The sequence below is a fragment of the Stenella coeruleoalba genome, assembly GCF_951394435.1.
Source record: "Stenella coeruleoalba genome assembly, chromosome: 1".
Taxonomy (NCBI): Eukaryota; Metazoa; Chordata; class Mammalia; order Artiodactyla; family Delphinidae; genus Stenella; species Stenella coeruleoalba.
The window spans coordinates 149,696,472-149,714,921 of NC_137169.1; the positions used below are offsets into that span (position 1 = coordinate 149,696,472).

The 18,450-nt window shown below is 41.0% G+C and overlaps 1 protein-coding gene across 3 annotated transcripts in view; it reads right to left on the reverse strand.

Annotated features, from left to right (window-relative positions):
• Nucleotides 1–308: 308 nt before the first annotated feature.
• DRC8 (dynein regulatory complex subunit 8) overlaps nucleotides 309–18,450 on the reverse strand; it is a 133,180-nt gene continuing 115,038 nt past the window's right edge. For 2 of the 3 annotated variants that reach the window (XM_079914059.1, XM_079914061.1), the window contains exons 4-7: nucleotides 12,027–12,106; nucleotides 11,155–11,197; nucleotides 10,979–11,045; nucleotides 309–6,476 (exon numbers count right to left, since the gene is read on the reverse strand). In XM_079914059.1, the coding sequence (XP_079770185.1) occupies nucleotides 6,361–6,476; nucleotides 10,979–11,045; nucleotides 11,155–11,197; nucleotides 12,027–12,106 (306 nt within the window). In that variant the 3' untranslated portion in view covers nucleotides 309–6,360. The remainder of the gene's footprint in view (nucleotides 6,477–10,978; nucleotides 11,046–11,154; nucleotides 11,198–12,026; nucleotides 12,107–18,450) is intronic. The other variant, XM_079914060.1, reaches the window with a different exon arrangement.

Below are 18,450 nucleotides of genomic sequence, written 5' to 3' on the forward strand. Positions count from 1 at the left end.
CAGGTGTTATCTAGTTTTAACAAAACTAGCTCTAATAGGGGCTTCCCTGGTGGCGCAGTGGTTGAGAGTCCGCCTGCCGATGCAGGGGACGCGGGTTCGTGCCCTGGTCCGGGAAGATCCCACATGCCGCGGAGCGGCTGGGCCCGTGAGCCATGGCCGCTGAGCCTGTGCGTCCGGAGCCTGTGCTCCGCAACGGGAGAGGCCACAACAGTGAGAGGCCTGTGTACAGCAAAAACAACAACAACAACAACAAAAGAAAACTAGCCCTAATAAACTGATAAGAGGCTAAAATAGTTTCCTACAAAGTAACCTTGAATTGAAAATAATATTAATACTCTAAACAGAAGTGAACTTCAAGAAAATGGCAGAGCTACAATTCTCCTCCAAGGTAAAAACTATGACAGTCTCATCCGATTTGATGAGAAGTAACTAAGAAATATTGTAAATTGTCAAGAAGAATGGTTGTAAAATAGATTTACCTTTACTATCACTAACAATGAACTCTGCCTAAGTAAATAAATATCATGCCTTGAGCAGGTAAACAGGTTCAGAATGGAGCCATCATAATTAGCAAGACATTTAGAAACTAAGCGTTCAGAACACAAAAATAAACCTCGACATTTTTAAAGCTATACTTAAAGTCAGGCGATACTCAATCCATACTTTAATAAATTCCATAATCAGCGATAAATGGTTAGAAGCCTCTTTCAGGATGTCTTACTGAGTAGCTGAAGACTTACTAGGGAAGTACCAAGAGATATTTGGCACTTTGTTCAGTCACTCATAAAACTATGTCCTGAATTTCAGAATGTGCCGCTTTATCTCATCTCTTTCTCCAAAGAACTAGAGTTGGCCCCAAGTTTTCAACTTTGTGAATATTTTTTTCAGAAAAATGAAACACCTTTCCTCAAATGAATAAGAGCATTTTCTCCAGGGGGTGAGATGAATAATTCATGTTGCTCTAAAAGCACTATGACTGATAGCAATTTTTTTTGGTTTTTAAAGAAGAAAGATCCAGCAATCTCACTTACCGATATATATCCAAAAGAATTGAAAGTAGGGTCTCAAAAAGATACCTGCACACTCATATTCACAGCAGTATTATTCACAATAGGCAAGAGGTGAAAGCAACTCAAGTGTCCACCAACGGATGAATGCATAATCAAAATGTGGTAATAAGGGAATATTATTCAGCTTTTAAAAGGAAGGAGGGGCTTCCCTGGTGGCACAGTGGTTGAGAGTCCGCCTGCCGATGCAGGGGACACGGGTTCGTGCCCCGGTCTGGGAAGATCCCACATGCCGCGGAGTGGCTGGTCCCGTGAGCCATGGCCGCTGAGCCTGCACGTCTGGAGCCTGTGCTCCGCAACGGGAGAGGCCACAACAGTGAGAGGCCCGCGTACAGCTAAAAAAAAAAAAAAAAAAAAAAAGGAAGGAAACTCTGTCACATGCTACATTATGGTTGAACCCTGAGGACATTAAGCTAAGTGAAATAGGCCAGTCACAGAAGGACAAATACTGCATGATTCCACTTATATGAGATACCCAGAGTAGTCCAACTCATAGAAACAAAGTAGAATGGTGTTGCCAGGAGCTGGGGGCAGGGAGAAAGGGGAGCTGGTTGATGGGTATAGTATTTCAGATTGGTAAAGTGAGAAAGTTCTAGAGATCTATTTTACAACAATGTGAATATACTTATTAACGCTACTGAACTGTGCACTGAAGTATGGCTGAGATGGTAAATTTTACGCCAGCTGATTTTTACTACAATTAAAAAAAAAACGACAAACCATCTCCTAAAATCTCCTAATTGCACATTCTAGAAAGAAACGTGACCGCTTATAACTAATAACACCACGACAGCGAATCTCCTGGTATCTCCACCAGTACCTCAGGTGTCTCTAACTCAGGTGTCTCATCACCTTCACCCCACAGATCATATTATTATCTACCTACAGTTCCACACTCCTGACTCTCTATACCCAGGCAGCAGGTTGGCCTACTTGTCTGTCTCTCCCTTCCTTCCCACACCCTCTCTTTCTCCTTTTGCTCCTTCCCTTCCTCTCTCCCTCCCTTGCTGTTTTTCCTGTAAATAATCATTTCTGTCACACTTTAATCTTTAAAGAATTTTCACTTTCATTATCTCATTTACACACCAGCCCTGTAAGGTAGGTGTTCTTTCCACTTTACGAATAAGACGCAGAGACCCAGCAATATTAAACATGTGCACCAATCACCTATGCACCAAGTGGCAGAGCCCAGTTCCAAATCCCACACTTTCACAATATAACACTGCCCCAGACAGTGGTTCTTACACTGTAGCATGCGTAAGGCTCCCCTGGGAATATCTGTGAAAATGTGGGTTCCTGGGTCTCACCTCCAGAGAGTCTGTTCTAGGGGTCTGGAATGGGACCCAGGAGTCTGAATTTCTAACAAGCACCCCCTCCCAGGTGCATCTAAGTAGGTGATAAGTAACCTACACTTTCACTAGGTGCAGGCCTCGGAGACAGCCACGCCTGGCACAGGCAGGGCACGTTACCATGAGGATCTCTGCTTACTTAACCTGCCCAGAAGGGGCAATGTAGTGACATGGATCTTCTATAGGGAACTGGCTATATAAACAAGGTACTTTCTTAACTGGAAGCAGTTAGAAAAGGGAAAGAAAGGAAAGCAGGAAGGAAGGAGAAAAAGCCCTAAATGCACCTCATTCCACAGAAAATAATCCTGCCAGTGAAAATCCCAACCAGCCTGTCGTCTCAGACATTCTTCTTAATCTCTTACCGTTGGACACTCGGACATTTGGTACATGCAAAGGGGACTACACCTGCCCTGCTTTTGGAAGATGGAAGAAGAACTAGAGTTGGGCTCTTTATTTTCCAGACAGAGATGCACAGGAGGGAAGCACCTGATCCAGAGTGAGTCACAAGCAAAGCCTAGGTCAGGGTGCAAGGATCTCCAGACTGCCAGGCCTGCACCCCGGACCCTGAGTCATGCAGCTTCCCCAGCCCAGACGTGTGAGAACGGACCTGTCTTTCCACAGGGCCTGGTATGGCAGGCTTTGCAGAAGCCCAGAGTCATAAGGACAAGCAAACCATCTACACAGGAGACCAAGCACTCTTCTTGCCAGGAAAATGCCATTGTGATTTAAGTTGGATGTTGAGGGCTAAGATGAGTGAAAAGAGGTAAAATATGGATCAAAATTGTTAGAGTATAAAGAAAAGTGTTCCTTTTTGCGCAGGCCCAGCGGCCATGGCTCACAGGCCCAGCCGCTCTGCGGCATGTAGGATCTTGCCGGACCGGGGCACGAACCCGTGTCCTCGGCATCGGCAGGCGGACTCTCAACCACTGCACCACTAGGGAAGCCCTCAAGAAAAGTGTTCCTTTTGCAAATATGCTACATTTATTCTGCAGCTAGGAGATAAAGATGAGATTTCTGTGGGAAGCCTGTTGTACTTTTTCATGGCCTTATAAAAACAAATTTGTGCTAAAGTGAATCATATTCCATAAAGCTAACTCTTATGACTACTAAAAAGATAGTATTTCCTTGAGATGGGGTGTGAAGTTTGACATCAGTCAGAACTTTTGAAAGAATTCTAGAAGGTGAGACCTGGGGGCACCCAATCCTGAGGCATCCTTCCTGAGAAAAGAATATGATATCACCATTTATGAAGCGACTGGGGCTAATTCACCAGCCTGCATTTCTCTGGTATGACCAGGGTCATGCAGGGTAACGGGCTTAGAGAAGACAAGTCAGAGCTGCCTTGTGGGCTCCGAACAAGTCCGTGCCTGGGCTTATGCGTTGGGCACCAGCACATGCTTTCACGCTACATGTTGGTGCAGGCCGCTGCTGCTAAATGATATGCCCCTGGGTATACTTCCACCTTCAAGGGTGTTCATGTCTCTGGCACCCTCCTTTCCGGCTGCAGTGTGTCGCCTATCATAAGCCACCTGTCTGCTAAAGCTCTGGGGGTCACCACACCCCCTGCCTCATACTTCTCTGCCCTGGCCTAAGGGCATGTGGCTCGTGTTCATCTCTGGGTGGTGATTCTAAACAAGCACGGCGGAGTGAGTGGCACATCAGGCCTCCACTTGGCTCTCACCCCGGCATAATCTCGGGACACCAGTGCAGGAAGAAATGCCTCCCATTACCACACTTCTGTGGTTACTTTTCATAAAACCTTCTGTAAATGATGATTCCTCAGCATCATTTTTATTCACTATTTTTCAAATGGGATGACCACATATTAATCATTTAAACCAGGACACTTCCAAGAGGGAGATCTGTTAACAACTACACTGGGACAACAAACGTAGGCTGCGACCACCCTGGGTAACCCAAGACACACGGTCACCCTGCTTAGGAAGTAGATGAGCTGCACGAAGACGACACATGAAGCAGAGGCCCAGCCGACGCCAGGTGACACAAAACGTGAACAAAAAAGAACTCTTACTGTAGTAAGCCCTGAGCTCTTGAGTTGTTTGGTATCACAGCACAACCTAGCACAAACTGATGAATACAACCCCTTATAGCTGTGACCCATGTCGCTGGGTGGCTGGGAGGATTAAATCAGCTAATATATAAAAAGCACTCAGATCAGTGCCCGGTACATAGTGAGCAGTCCCCAGATGTTAGCTATTATTATTAATTATAATAATAACACAGGAGAATGAAGGAACACTCTAAAAACACAGTGAAGTCAAATTTCAAGCAAAGCATGTAATTACTCAGGAATGGCAGGAAAGCCCATCATCTCTCGCTCCCCCTGCACAGCTGTTTGCCCCTTTGGAGGCCATGAGGCCCTGCCTCTGTCTCTCGGTCTGAGAGCCCACTCCTACCTGTATGTATCTCTACTACTCAGACTCAAGAGAGCATTGTTACAACTGCTTTCTTGTGAATTCCTCTACTCCCTTGACCTTTGGTTGCCTCCATCTCACTCAGATGACAAACCTTAACCCTGAATCAATACAACAATCCATCATTTTTGCTCGTGGGCCCGAGTTACTGAACAAAATCCCCCAGGATTTCTTGAAATTTTTACATGGGCTCTTTCTCAACTCTTTCTCCCATTTCCCACAAGAGATATTTCCAAATTTTACCATTCTCCTCAAGCTCTGTAACCTACCACCGTCCTCTTCACTCAGAAAGCAACTAGAGGCCCTGCATCTGCCCTGTCTGAAATGTGGTTGCTGATTGACTTGCAGGTCTCCCTCACTAAACTGTGATCTCGACTAGTTAGGGACTGATTCACCGTGCAACTCCAGCTCCTAGTACATTATCTAATAATTCTCAGTAAATGTTTCATGAATGAATGAATGGACAATGATAGAGTCTCTTAAGTAGCAGCCCCCTGCATGCCTAGGAGGAAGAATCACAAGCAGCATTAAATGTTTATATGTATATATAGACACATGTAGTGGTGAAGCATCTTTAAATAGAGATCACTGTGTGTGTGTGTGTGTGTGTGTGTGTGTATGAAAGAATGATACAGGTTATGGAAGATTATTCATTTTCCTTTATCTTAATTTCCCCTTTGCTTTTCCATTGTGATTCTTTGTGCTCAGATAACTTTATCCCGCTCTTTCAACAGCTGTACCTCCTGCACCCCATAACATTTCTCAATTTTCTTACTCAGTATTCAGGACAATATTCTCATGACAGGTATTCTGAATAGGTTAAGAATTCTAAAGACCACAAGAGAATTGCCACTTCCTTACATTACCAATTTCCAATCAGTCTTCTTTGCTCAAGGTTCAATTATCTCAACTCCTTTAGCTATTCCATAAATGGCAGGTAACATGCAAGATCAGCAAATTTAAATTTTTATGCTAAGTTACTATCATCTCAAATGAGATTTATAATTGGCACTCATAAGAAATTAATTATTAATATCTGCTTCAATGACTTTCCTTCCACATTCTGATTGCTGAAGTGTTCGCTGTTTTAAAAAGAAGCTGTCATCACATTACTACTCATTTTCAATTTATGGTCATTCTGCCCCAACCCAAGATCTTTACATGCAAAACTTTGGGTCATTCTAATCATTCTTCATTTTGCCAGCTTAATTAATTTGAAAGTAACCTGGATTTAATTGTAGAAAATTAGTAACAATCCATGGATTATGTTAAATATTTTAAGAATAGTTTTAAAATAATTAGCAGTTTGTCATTCCATAGGGCTAGACATACTAAATAAATTTGTGTTTTACACTGTTATGATCACCTTTAAAAAACAAAATATCTTGAAATAGTTGTCACAAGGCATTAATTAGCAATATGTAGGAATTATAAAATAAAATGTGAAATTAACAAGGACAAGCAATTCTTAAAATGATCTTTCAATTAGAAATGAAGTCTGTAGAGTGTTTAATTTTCATCTACCACCATCATTGTTATATAGTCCTTGTAATGAATTGAATTCGATTCTGGATCAATTGCAGCAGACAACATTTCTTCCATTTCCTCCTGAGAAAAACGCTCACCTGGGAAGAACAAGAAGGGAAACTCATCATTTACAATCCTCTGATTTTTTTTTTTCTCTTTCCACTAGCCCACTTAACTGCCGTGGAGCCCCACCATCCCCCATTGTGTCTCTAGTTACTCTCCCAGGGGCCATAAGGCCAGCACATCGTGACAGTCCAGAGGTTCAAAGAGCATGCTGTGGGACCCCTGGCAAATTCTGGAGTTATTTTACCTTGCAGGTATCGTATCTCAAGCAACCTATAGAATCAATCGTTTCAGCCAAAACAGCAGGAGGACATGAAAACATCATAAATAAGGTTGTTTATTTACTTAAATTAAAACCACTAAAATCGCCAAAGGATTAACCTGAAGTCATAGTTTTACAGGGAGTCTAATCATTATATTTAGTAAGGGTATGAAGAAAGGATTAACTGGTTGCTATGTAGAAATGCTGAAGAAGAGATAACAGAGGTTTAAGCTATGACAATGTCTATGAATATTCTCTAACCAGGGTAGGTCAATTTGGTGATCCAGCTGCACCCAGTGACAGATGCATTCATCAGCCAGTTCAAAACAGTCCTCTTTGCTATAGTTCGGCCCAGTGCTGCTGTCAAATGAAACCACAAGCTGGATAGAAAATCTGTGGGCTTTAGCTGGATTCGGGTAATAGCTGAAGGCCATCTTGGATATTGGTTTCACCAAGATGAAAAGCAAATTCAGGAAGAACACTGGAAACACTGTCATCTATTTAAGATAGAACTTTGTGCTGATATTAAACAAAAATACAGAAACATCCGAATCGTCAGCTCACCCCTAAAGAGTCTTAATCCAAGCAGGTAAATTTCTGAGTTTGTCACCTGCCACTACAAACAACACTTTCTAAGGTGGAATTCAGTTAATAATACAGAAATTATTCAAGTGGGGATTTTTATGACAATGATGATAGTATCACCAAACAATGGGAATGTGCTTGAGTTCTTCTGAAATCATGTTTACGTCCTAAGGAAAGAAAGAATGCCTAAAAAGACAATTTCTCTTTTTTTAAATTTTATTTATTCATTTAATTTTTTAGCTGCATTGGGTCTTCGCTGCTGCACACGGGTTTCCTCTTGTTGCTGAGAGTGGGGGCTACTCTTTGTGGCGGCGCGTGGGCTTCTCATTGCGGTGGCTTCTCTTGTTGCAGAGCACGGGCTCTAGGCACCCAGGCTTCAGCAGTTGTGGCTCGTAGGCTCAGTAGTTGTGGCTCGCGGGCTCTAGACTGCAGGCTCAGTAGTTGTGGCACACAGGCTTAGTTGCTCTGCGGCATGTGGGATCTTCCCGGACCAGGGCTCAAACCCGTGTCCCCTGCATTGGCAGGCAGATTCTTAACCACCGCGCCACCAGGGAAGCCCCAAAAGACAATCTCTGAATCTTTCTTACAACCTGATTGTTAAATACTAAATCCACTGCCAACGAACTTTGCTGGGCATATAAGTCCTTATGAGAATACTGACAATAAACATTTATCGAGAACTACCGTGTGCCAGGCACTGATCTTAGTGTTTCACAGATATTAACTAAGTTAATCTCCCAACCACCTCATGAGAGGTAAGAACTATTATCCCCACTTACAGCTGAGGACACCAGCACACAAAGAAAACAGGCAGGCAGCCCCAGCCAGTGGGTGGTGGAACTGGATCTGCATGCCAGCAGTCCAACTCAAGGTCCAGGAACCACACTTGACTGCTTGGAACAAGGTTTTGCTCACAGTGAAATACGGAAGGTGGGCTTCCCTGGTGGCGCAGTGGTTGAAAGTCCGCCTGCTGATGCAGGGGACACGGGTTCGTGCCCCGGTCCGGGAAGATCCCACATGCTGCGGAGCGGCTGGGCCCATGAGCCATGGCTGCTGAGGCTGCGCATCCGGAGCCTGTGCTCCGCAACGGGAGAGGCCACAACAGTGAGAGGCCTGTGTACCGCAAAAAAAAAAAAAAAAAAAAAAATACGGAAGGTGGTCACTGTTTCCGCAGGCAAGGAAAGAGATACGTAGTATTTGATTAAGGATGGGAGGAAAATAGCTTAAGGATTAAAAGCACAAGCTTGGGAGCCAGACTGCCTGGGTTCAAATGCTCTACTGTCTCATTAGCTTTAAGATCCCAGGCAAGTCACTTAACCTCTCTGTGTCTCAGTTTTCCTGTCTGTAAAACGCAGATGATAATAATACTACCTATCTCATAGGCTTGTTATGAGAATTAAGTGTTATTATTTGAATAGCACTTAGAACATTGCCTGGCACATAGGCAGCAATATGTGTTTGTTCAAAAAGTTTTTTTCAAGATCTTCCCTGCTGCTAAACGCTGTCTGACACAATACACATACCTGGACACATGAGGACTTCTATCTTGCAGGAACTTGATTCTATGTGATTTATTATGTTCACCATACGATATCCTGGGCATTTAGAATGCATATTCTCAAAGTGATTAATATTCTGTGGACACTGTGAAAAGCTGCACTGTCTCTGTATCCACTGCAGTCTGTTTCTGATTGCTCTATTTCAGTCAGTAGCATTACCGTAATACCCGTCGTCCAGGCCAAAGCCTTGTTACTTTTGACTCAGCTCCCATCTTTGTCCCCGGCACTCTGTCACTCATCATGACCTGTGGAGCCTTCTGTAGACAGTCCTATTGTATCAATCCCTTCTTTCCATTCCCATTGCCACTGCCAGATACAGCCCTTCAAAATGCTGAACTAGCCTCCTAACTGGTCTCCCCAGTCTCTCCTCTTCCTCGCTCATCTCACAAACCTACCAATACCAGATTAACCTTCCCACAATCTCTCTTGCATTGTGTGATTCACCTGCTCAGAACCCTACAATGCTTCTCCATTGCCCGTAGGATGAATTCTCCTCTTCGGCCTCTGCAATCTAATCCCAGTCAATCGGCCTAGGTTCATTTCCTACCGTTTGCCAACAAGACCCTCTGGGCCCTGTCTTCTCACAGGCTCCCGAAATATCGTGCTCATTCCCACCTCCCAGTTTTTTGTTCGTACTTTCTATCAATCTATGTCTCCCCATCATCAGCCCCTTCACCCATTCTACATTCATCTCCTCACTCATTCGTTAATTCAACCAATATTTGCTGAGACTTACTATGCGTGGGAGGTGCTACAATGCGGAAGATTTTACCCCTGCTCTCGATAACCCCCCCAGGTAATTCTACCATCTCAACAAACCTATTTTCTCTTTAAGTCTTCCCAGACCAAGCTTTCCAGGCTGGTCCAGCCCACATTGATCTTCTGATACTCACATTTTTCTACTGTCTTATAGTTTGAATTGTTTTATACGTTGGTTTTATTTCCTCCAATAAGACTATAATTTCCTTGAGAAAGGGAGCCGATTTTAGTATCATTACCTCTCGCTGTGCTTAGTATCCCTCACCTACACAGTGGGCATGTCATACTAATGACACTGAACTGTTTTGGCTGTTTTGACGAAATCCATATTGCCTAATATAACCTAGGATTTACTTCCCTTAAAGTAATTCCTAGGTTGGTGCTTTGAAACATAACACTTCCATCAAAGTTAGCCCCTAAGATAATTTTAACAAGGTCATGAGTTTTTGGATAGCAGTTACGACGATCATGCCACTCTTACTCTCACCCCCTGTATTCTCATCTAATGGTGGATCAGGTCAAAAATGGTCCAATCAGTGGCACGTGGAGATGCAGTCTTAATCTTCCCGACTCAAAATTCCCTGCACTTCTGATTGTCTCAAGTGATTAGCAACTCTGAATCATTCAGGACTCATCTATGAACTAGTGAACTGAACAGAGACGGAGCTCTAACTTTATATAGGAAGAGGGGAAGTGACCAATATGAGAATGGCTTCAAAAGAATGTCCATTAGGCTACTGACATTCAGGGAAAACAAATTTACACATCAGCTTAAGCAGAGAGAATTCCTAAAGGAAATATGTTGGCATATATAGGTGTGCATATATATGTATGTATATGTGTGTGTGCCTGCATGTGTGTACAGTTCAAGTGCAAAGCAAATATATATGGTACCATTAGCATAAAAAACTGAAAAATTTTATGTGAATTCTTATTTATTTGAGGCTGTATTATCCCTAACTTCACCAACTGAAAAGTTTTTATAAAAGGAATTTTTATAGACTCCAACTCAAATCTTCAATCTAGTAACAAGCATTGATTTATAGCGATTGATAGTTCATGTTTTCCTGGTGGCATCCCCTTTATTCTGGAAATACTCTAAGTGAATGGAATGACTTCAATTTATAGAAGTATCATTATACTTTACAAAATCCTATAAGGCAATAATCCATCTCCCCTTAACTTACTCTTTGTTCTCTTACCCCCTACAAAACGGAAACCACACCAAAACCAAAATAATAAGAGTAAATAACTCCTTTTAACTGGAATGACTGATTTTAAAGTATCCCCTAGAATTTTTGCCTAATTGTTTTTAAATTATTAATCACTTAAATAAGTTACTGTTATAAGGTAAGTAATAAATCACTCTCACCTACTTCAGTCATATACTTGATCAATTCTTCCTTAGAAAGAAACCCACGTTTAGCTGGATCTAACACCTAGGGGAAAAGAAAAGATAGATATTATATTTTTTGTTTGGTGAATAAATTCTGCATGATGAATTTTTCATGTAAATATAAATATATATAAAATCTGGAATTTACACACCTCAAAAGCTCGATGAAGGATATCTTCTGGAATTGGTCTATATCTAATTATGCAATAAAAGGAGTAAATGCCACAGTATTTAGCTCAGTCTCTACATAACAAATGATCACATTAAAAAAAAAAAGCTGCTAACATACTAGGATATTTAATAATACTTCCCTCACTGAAATATTTTTGGGTATCTAGATAATAAAGTTGAAAGTACTCCACAGCCACAAGGAATACTTAGTTAAAAATCACTGGCATGTTTGATGTTATCTATTAGCTTTTTCATTATTGTGGAAAATAATCCGAACAAAACTTGTTCCCATTATTATCTCCTCCCAGGTAGATGAAATTACATGCACTAAGACCCTGTGGGATGCATTGGAGGCCAGGAGGCTGGAGCATAGGGAGAAAGGAGGAGAATGTTTTCAGATGATGCTGGAGAGAAAAACAGGGACCAGAACGTGCAGGGCATTACCATCCATGAAAGTGACTTTGGTTATTTTTGTTTATTTGGGAAGAAAATTTCTACAGTAAACCAACCATGGTAAGCTAATGCTACACTTTCTCTAGAAAAATAATTAGAGTTAATTCTTATTTATCATTGATAATTCAAAACAGAAGATAATAAGAATGTTGTTGATTTATGCTTTTTGCAGCTTATTTGCCCTTTAATTACACTTTGCTTATTAGATTAATACTGAAGTGGTTGATACTTCGGAGCACATACCAACCAGCAGTTCAGAAGTATAGAGAAAAATTAGAAGGAAGCTATCCTATGATAAATATCGATTGAGTATAACATATAAAGTGAAAAAGCCAAGTGTTTTGAAATTAATGCAAGTCCAATCATTACCTTACCTTAACAATTGCACTTATTTTCTTACCTTCTTTCCAGTAGTACTTCAGTCATCACTGGAAGAAATTTTTCAAATCGAATGTATCCAGTGGGTTCTTCTTCCTCTACCTAAACATTCAATAAAAAATAGCCACTTAGGGCTTCCCTGGTGGCGCAGTGGTTGAGAGTCCGCCTGCTGATGCAGGGGACGCGGGTTCATGCCCCGGTCCGGGAAGATCCCACATGCCGCAGAGTGGCTAGGCCCGTGAGCCATGGCCGCTGAGCCTGCACGTCCGGAGCCTGTGCTCCGCAACGGGAGAGGCCACAGCAGTGAGAGGCCCACATACCGCAAAAAAACACACCAAAAAACCAAAAGCCACTTATTCATTCAACAAATGTATTGAACAACTACTTTTTTCCAAGCACTGTGTCAAGTGCTGGGGATTTGATAGTGAGCATACTTGGGCATGGTCTCCACTGACAGAATTTATATGCTGGTAGTAGAGACATATATCCATCAACAAACAACAAAGCTGAGTGTCTAATTATAAGTTTATGTTAAGTACAATGAAGTAAAGGAGCATAGAATAAAGAAAACTTTTCTGGGCCAAATCATCAGGAAAGGCATTCATGAAGAAATCACACTTGAGGTGATTTATAAAGGAGGGTAGAAGACAATCAGACAAAGACAGCAGGGAAGACAGTCCCAGGTAGATGAAATTACAAGACCCTGTGGGATGCACTGGAGGCCAGGAAGCTTGAGCACAGGGAGAAAGGAGGAGAACGTTTTCGGATGAGGCTGGAGAGAGAAACAGGGACCAGAACGTGCAGGGCGTTACCATCCTTGAAAGTGACTTTGGTTATTATCCTAAGACACTGCTACCCTAAATCACTGAAGGTCTCATAGATGTGTGTCTGGAAGCTCACACTGGTTGTAGGTGAGGCAGCTTCTGCTGTAGTCTAAGCAGATATGACAAGGGCTTGGATTAGAGTGGTGGCCATGGAGAGAGAAGTGGGTGCTTTCAAGAAATATTTAAGAAGTAAAACCAATAAAACCTGGCACAGCATCTATTATGTGCAAGGATAAGAAAAAAAGAGGAGTCAAGGACAACTCCCAGGATTCTGACTTGCACAAACAGGATGGAGTAATGTTCTTCCCTGAGATAAGGAACACTGGGTTAGAGACCAGGTTAGGGGACCAATCTCAATCTCAAGGACTAAAATATCTATCGAATCCTTGTAATATTTATTAAATAACCAGATGGCCTGTGGAACATTGTTATATCACCACTAATTAAGAGAAGACAACACCTAAGAAAGAATTTTTGGTACCCAGCACCATTAGATGAGAATGAGGAAGACTCATGCCCACAAGGTTCAACTTTGATGGTGTGGCTACCAATATGCTATTGATTTTAACTTTCATGTCACGCTATTTATGAGGGGATGTAAATTTTCCACTCCCTTTCAAAAATTCTATTAAAAGGCTCACACATCCCAGTTCAACAGTGGAGATTTTTAAAGATTTATTCTTTGAGCAAAAGATAAGAAATCTATAGGTGCTGCTAAGCGGAACACACTGTCATCAAATGACAACTGTTTTTGAATGTTTATACTAGATTCTTACCTAGTATTAGTGAAGCCCTTGGACTCCACTATCGGCAAAAAATGTCATCCACCTAATGACAGAATGACGTGTTTCAGAACTTCTGAGCCCACCAATACGTGAACAATTATTTTCAGCTGCCTCTAGATCCAAGGCAAGCTTTTTGCAAATTAAGGTTCATATGGCTCCAATGTGCTTGAGTAGCACTCTGTAACTCCCAACCCCACAAGCCTCTTAAAAATAAAATGTCAATCTCATGAGACTGCCTCTGGAGGGATAATTTTTAAATTAAAATGTTGAGTTTCTATTCTAATTAATCCAGAAATCTGTTCCAGAAGCTAGAGCAATGGTTTGTTTCCCTTTCCCTACCCCCAACAAACCACTGCAGAGCAAACAGTCTTGACCTTGAAAGATCAAAGCTCGTCTTTAATTTTGAGCATCTTCATTAATCTACAAACTGTTTTTAGTTTCTCTAAAGGGAGTTCAACTCTATAGCACTCTCTCCATCATATGAGAATTCACAAACACATACTATGTCCCTCATAATGCTTCTCCCCCCCCATCGCCATACTCCTGCACAACTTCCACAAGCCCTTGGTGCTCTGAACATGGGTGAAAATGTTGCAGGTCATTCTGGCCTGATAGATCTGTGTAGACCCAAAACTCCACAAAAATAATAAGTTAAAGCAAATCTCCAATAAATCAGGATAGCAGATGAGGCATACATTTTCCTTAGCTTTTTTTTTTTTTTTTAAAAAAAGAGGGATAATGAACAAACAGGGACCTTGGGGTTAAAAAAAGGAAGAAGAAAAAATGTGTAAGTCCATCTTCAACTTGGGCAGATTGTGAAAATCTTTCTATGACTCAACACTGTCCTCTAGAGGCCACAACTAATCTGTTCTTTTGTACTAAAAGACGTACAAGCAATGGCATAAAAACAATACAATTATATGATATTTCTAAATACAGAATTAATGTACTGTATAATATATACTATATACTACTTTCTAGTATAAAAAGCTTTATATTCTTTAAATAAATTTATTTTTGAATAGTTTTAGATTTACAGAAAACTTGAAAAGATAGTAGAGAGTTCCCATATACCCCACCCCACCCCGCCCCAGTTTCCTCTATTGTTTACCCTTTCCTTACCATGGGACAACTACACTTGGTTCATTGTCACAACTAATGAACCAATACTGACACATTGTTATTTATGCTTTATTTGGATTCCACTGGTTTTCTAAAAGGCATTTTAGGAAATTCCCTGGCGGTCCAGTGGTTAAGACTCTGTGCTCTCACTGCCGAGGGCCTGGGTCCAATTCCTGGTCAGGGAACTAAGATCTTACAAGCTGTGCAGCATGGCCAAAAAGTAAAAATAAATAAGTTAAGTTTAAAAAAATAAATAAAAAATAAAAGGCATTTTAAAAAAACCTGGTACGTTCCTCTACCATAAAAGAGAAACAAGAAGAGTAGGGTAGAATACCACTCCTGGCAATCTGGAAATGAGTGGGTAGAGGGAGGATAAGAGGTGTTTCTATTATTTCTGGTGTTTCTATTATTTCTGGACAAACTAGTTAACTTTATGAGGCCATGAGTAAGACAGGACAAAAACACTACTTTCTAGAAATGTTATGCAATGATGGCTCAATGATTATTTAAATCCACATATTAAAATGCCTTTAAGATTTAATAGAAATATATCAGATATTGAACCATTCTTTATAGTATATTGTATATAGATAGATAGATAGATAGATAGATAGGTAGAGTTATGGGTTGAGTTGTATCTTCCCAAAATTCTTATGTTGGAGTCCTAACCCCTAGTACCTTGGAATGTGACTTATTTGGAGAGAGGGTACTCCCTGAGGTAATCAAGTTAAAATGAGGTCATTAGGGTGGGCCCTAATCAAATATGACTGATGTCATTATAAAAAGGAGAAATTTGGACACAGAGACATGCACACAGGGAGAACGTCATGTGAACATGAAGACAAGCCATCTACAAGCCAAGGAGAAAGGCCTGGAACAGATCCTTCTCTCATAGCCAACGGAAGGAACCAACCCTGCCAACAACTTAATTCTGTACTTCTAACCTCCAGAACTGTGAGACAATAAACTTCTGTTGTTTAAGCCACTGTTTGTGGTACTTTGTTACAGCAGCTCTAGCAAACTTTATACACACACACACAAACACACACACACGCACATTGTTGTGAACCTTACATGAGATATGACATAAAGGTTCTTTGTGAGCCTTGAATTATTATGATTATCATTATTTTTTTTTGATGTTGGGGGTAGGAGTTTATTAATTTATTTATTTTTGCTGTGTTGGGTCTTCGTTTCTGTGCGAGGGCTTTCTCTAGTTGGGGCAAGCGGGGGGCACTCTTCATCGCAGTGCACAGGCCTCTCACTATCGCGGCCTCTCTTATTGCGGAGCACAGGCTCCAGACGTGCAGGCTCAGTAGTTGTGGCTCACGGGCCTAGTTGCTCCGCGGCATGTGGGATCCTCCCAGACCAGGGCTCGAACCCGTGTCCCCTGCATTAGCAGGCAGATTCTCAACCACTGTGCCACCAGGGAAGCCCGATTATCATTATTTTAATCAACAGTGTACACACTTCTGATTCTATATCACGCAATGATACCTTCTCCTAAAAGAATCAATCTCTGGTGCTAAAATTTTGGACACATCCTCCATGACCCACCATATGGACCTAACTTTTTACAGAAGTTTGATCTTGCCTCCTATCTGTAAAATGTCACATGGAATGTGACGTGAATGTATTAAACTGCTAGGCTAATATCTTGTCCCTTGAGCCCTGGATCCCTGCCTAGAGGACAGGGTATGTGGATTAGCAGCAGTGATGTCTCCACCTTTGCTGTTCCCCTACATGCTTCTTGGACTGATAGGAGAGGGAGAATAATAGACAGCCACCAAACACCTCCCTCCTCTTCAAAAGACAAAAACAAACAAAACAAATATATCTTGTTACTACAAACATGAATGAGGCAAAGTAAGTTATAATCTAGTCTGTTTCATCTAAGAGAAAGGCTTATGAGCTTGAAAGGAGGTAATAATTAGAAAGTAACCTCAGTAGCATTTATGAATGCAAAGGAAATAAAACCTCTTTGCAGGAAGATCCTCAGCTTAGCCTTCAAGTACCATCCTGTGAATTCATCTTAATAGCCTGCCAGCAGGTGTCCGCCCTGATACACCTGGCTTCTCCTCCTCCAAAGAACTATGGTGATAGAGGCGACCTGAAGACACTGCTTCCTTGCCACACAAAGGGGCCACCTGCACAAGGCTAGCACAGTGCCTTCAGACAGTCCATAGTCTCTTTGCATCCTTGTGCCCAATACAGAGAAGTCTCAATAAATATGTAAATACTGTGGGATTTTTTTTTTAAAAAGCAACATTTATCTAAGTCTCAAAAGCATGAGGCAAATACTGTTTCTCACTCTACTTTGGTAAAAGTCAATTTTCTTAATCTGTTTTGCTTCTGAGGAATTTCGGGCACAGGGAAGTGAAGTGCCTATCCTGGTCCTCAAAGTCGGTCAGGTGTTCTGATGGGATCATAGCCCAGGGTTCTTTCTCCCATTCCCACAGTGAAATCATCAGGCCATCTCTTTTCTCATTAAAGCATTATTTATTTTAATGCTGAACTCACTTTTAGGTATAATAAAACACAGTGAAAATTCATTTCTCCCCAGTGACATACAGTCAGTCAATAAACTGAACTATTTCATGCTTCAAGAAAGCAAGATAATACCAGTAGTTAAGATGGTTTATAAAGCACCTACATTTCATCTAGCTCCAGGTCACCAAATACGATACACATATGATTTTTTAAAACTACTTATAGTAAAAAATATAAAAACAAGGAGATAAGGAGATACTTCAAGTTCGACTTGAATACCACATATACAAATTTGGACATAAATCAGGTTTCAAAACCAAAACACAAATACAATTTAGAAAATATTTCTCTACTTTGGATAGAATAAAATAATAACAAAAATTCATTGGCACTTGCCAATTATATTATCTTTACAAATAAAAAATCTTAAAGCTACCTACTTTAGAAAAATTATTTTCTCCAAACATTCCAGAGGCTGTTGTGTAAAAATTGGGATATGTATTTCTTTTGGGTTATAAGTCTCTTTCTTAGTACTGGAAGTATCAGAAAAGACTGAATCATCTTTTGGCTGGACTATCAGAGTCTAAGAATCAACAGGTGGCTAAACCATGTAATCAATAAGGTCCCTTCCAACTGTAATTTTCTATAATTTGAAGTGATGGGGGGAGTTCAGTGGCTGTCAAGCCATTAATTTCCCCATTTTATCCTCAGCTCAGGGTTGGGTGGGGAGGGTAAGAGGCTCCAGCTACACTAACTGTTTCACACCCTTCAGTTTCATTTTCTCTCCATGGAGGCATTGAGTGTCCCTCCCTACTCCTAGTAGAGCCCTCTCCTATTTGACGGAGGCAGTAAGTATTGAAGCAATTACCACTAAGTTAATCCCCTACCCATTTATATCAAAAGCAATTGTTTAAAATTGTGTTGCAATAAGACTGGAGGAAAAGCTCTAACCTGGGTTGAGATTTGGTTAGCACAATAAATATGCAAATACTGTATAAACTTTATTAGGTCCACAGATATATTTAAAATCACATTTATAACAACATGTTAATTCAAAAATATCACTGTTTTTATATTTTATGAAGCAATTTTACTCAAACTCTCTATGTATCTTCAACAACAGACCTTCTGGGTTTTTTAAATATTTATTTATTTAATTTATTTATTTATTTGACTGTGCTAGGTCTTCGTTGTGGCATGTGGGATCTTCGTTGCGGCACGCGGG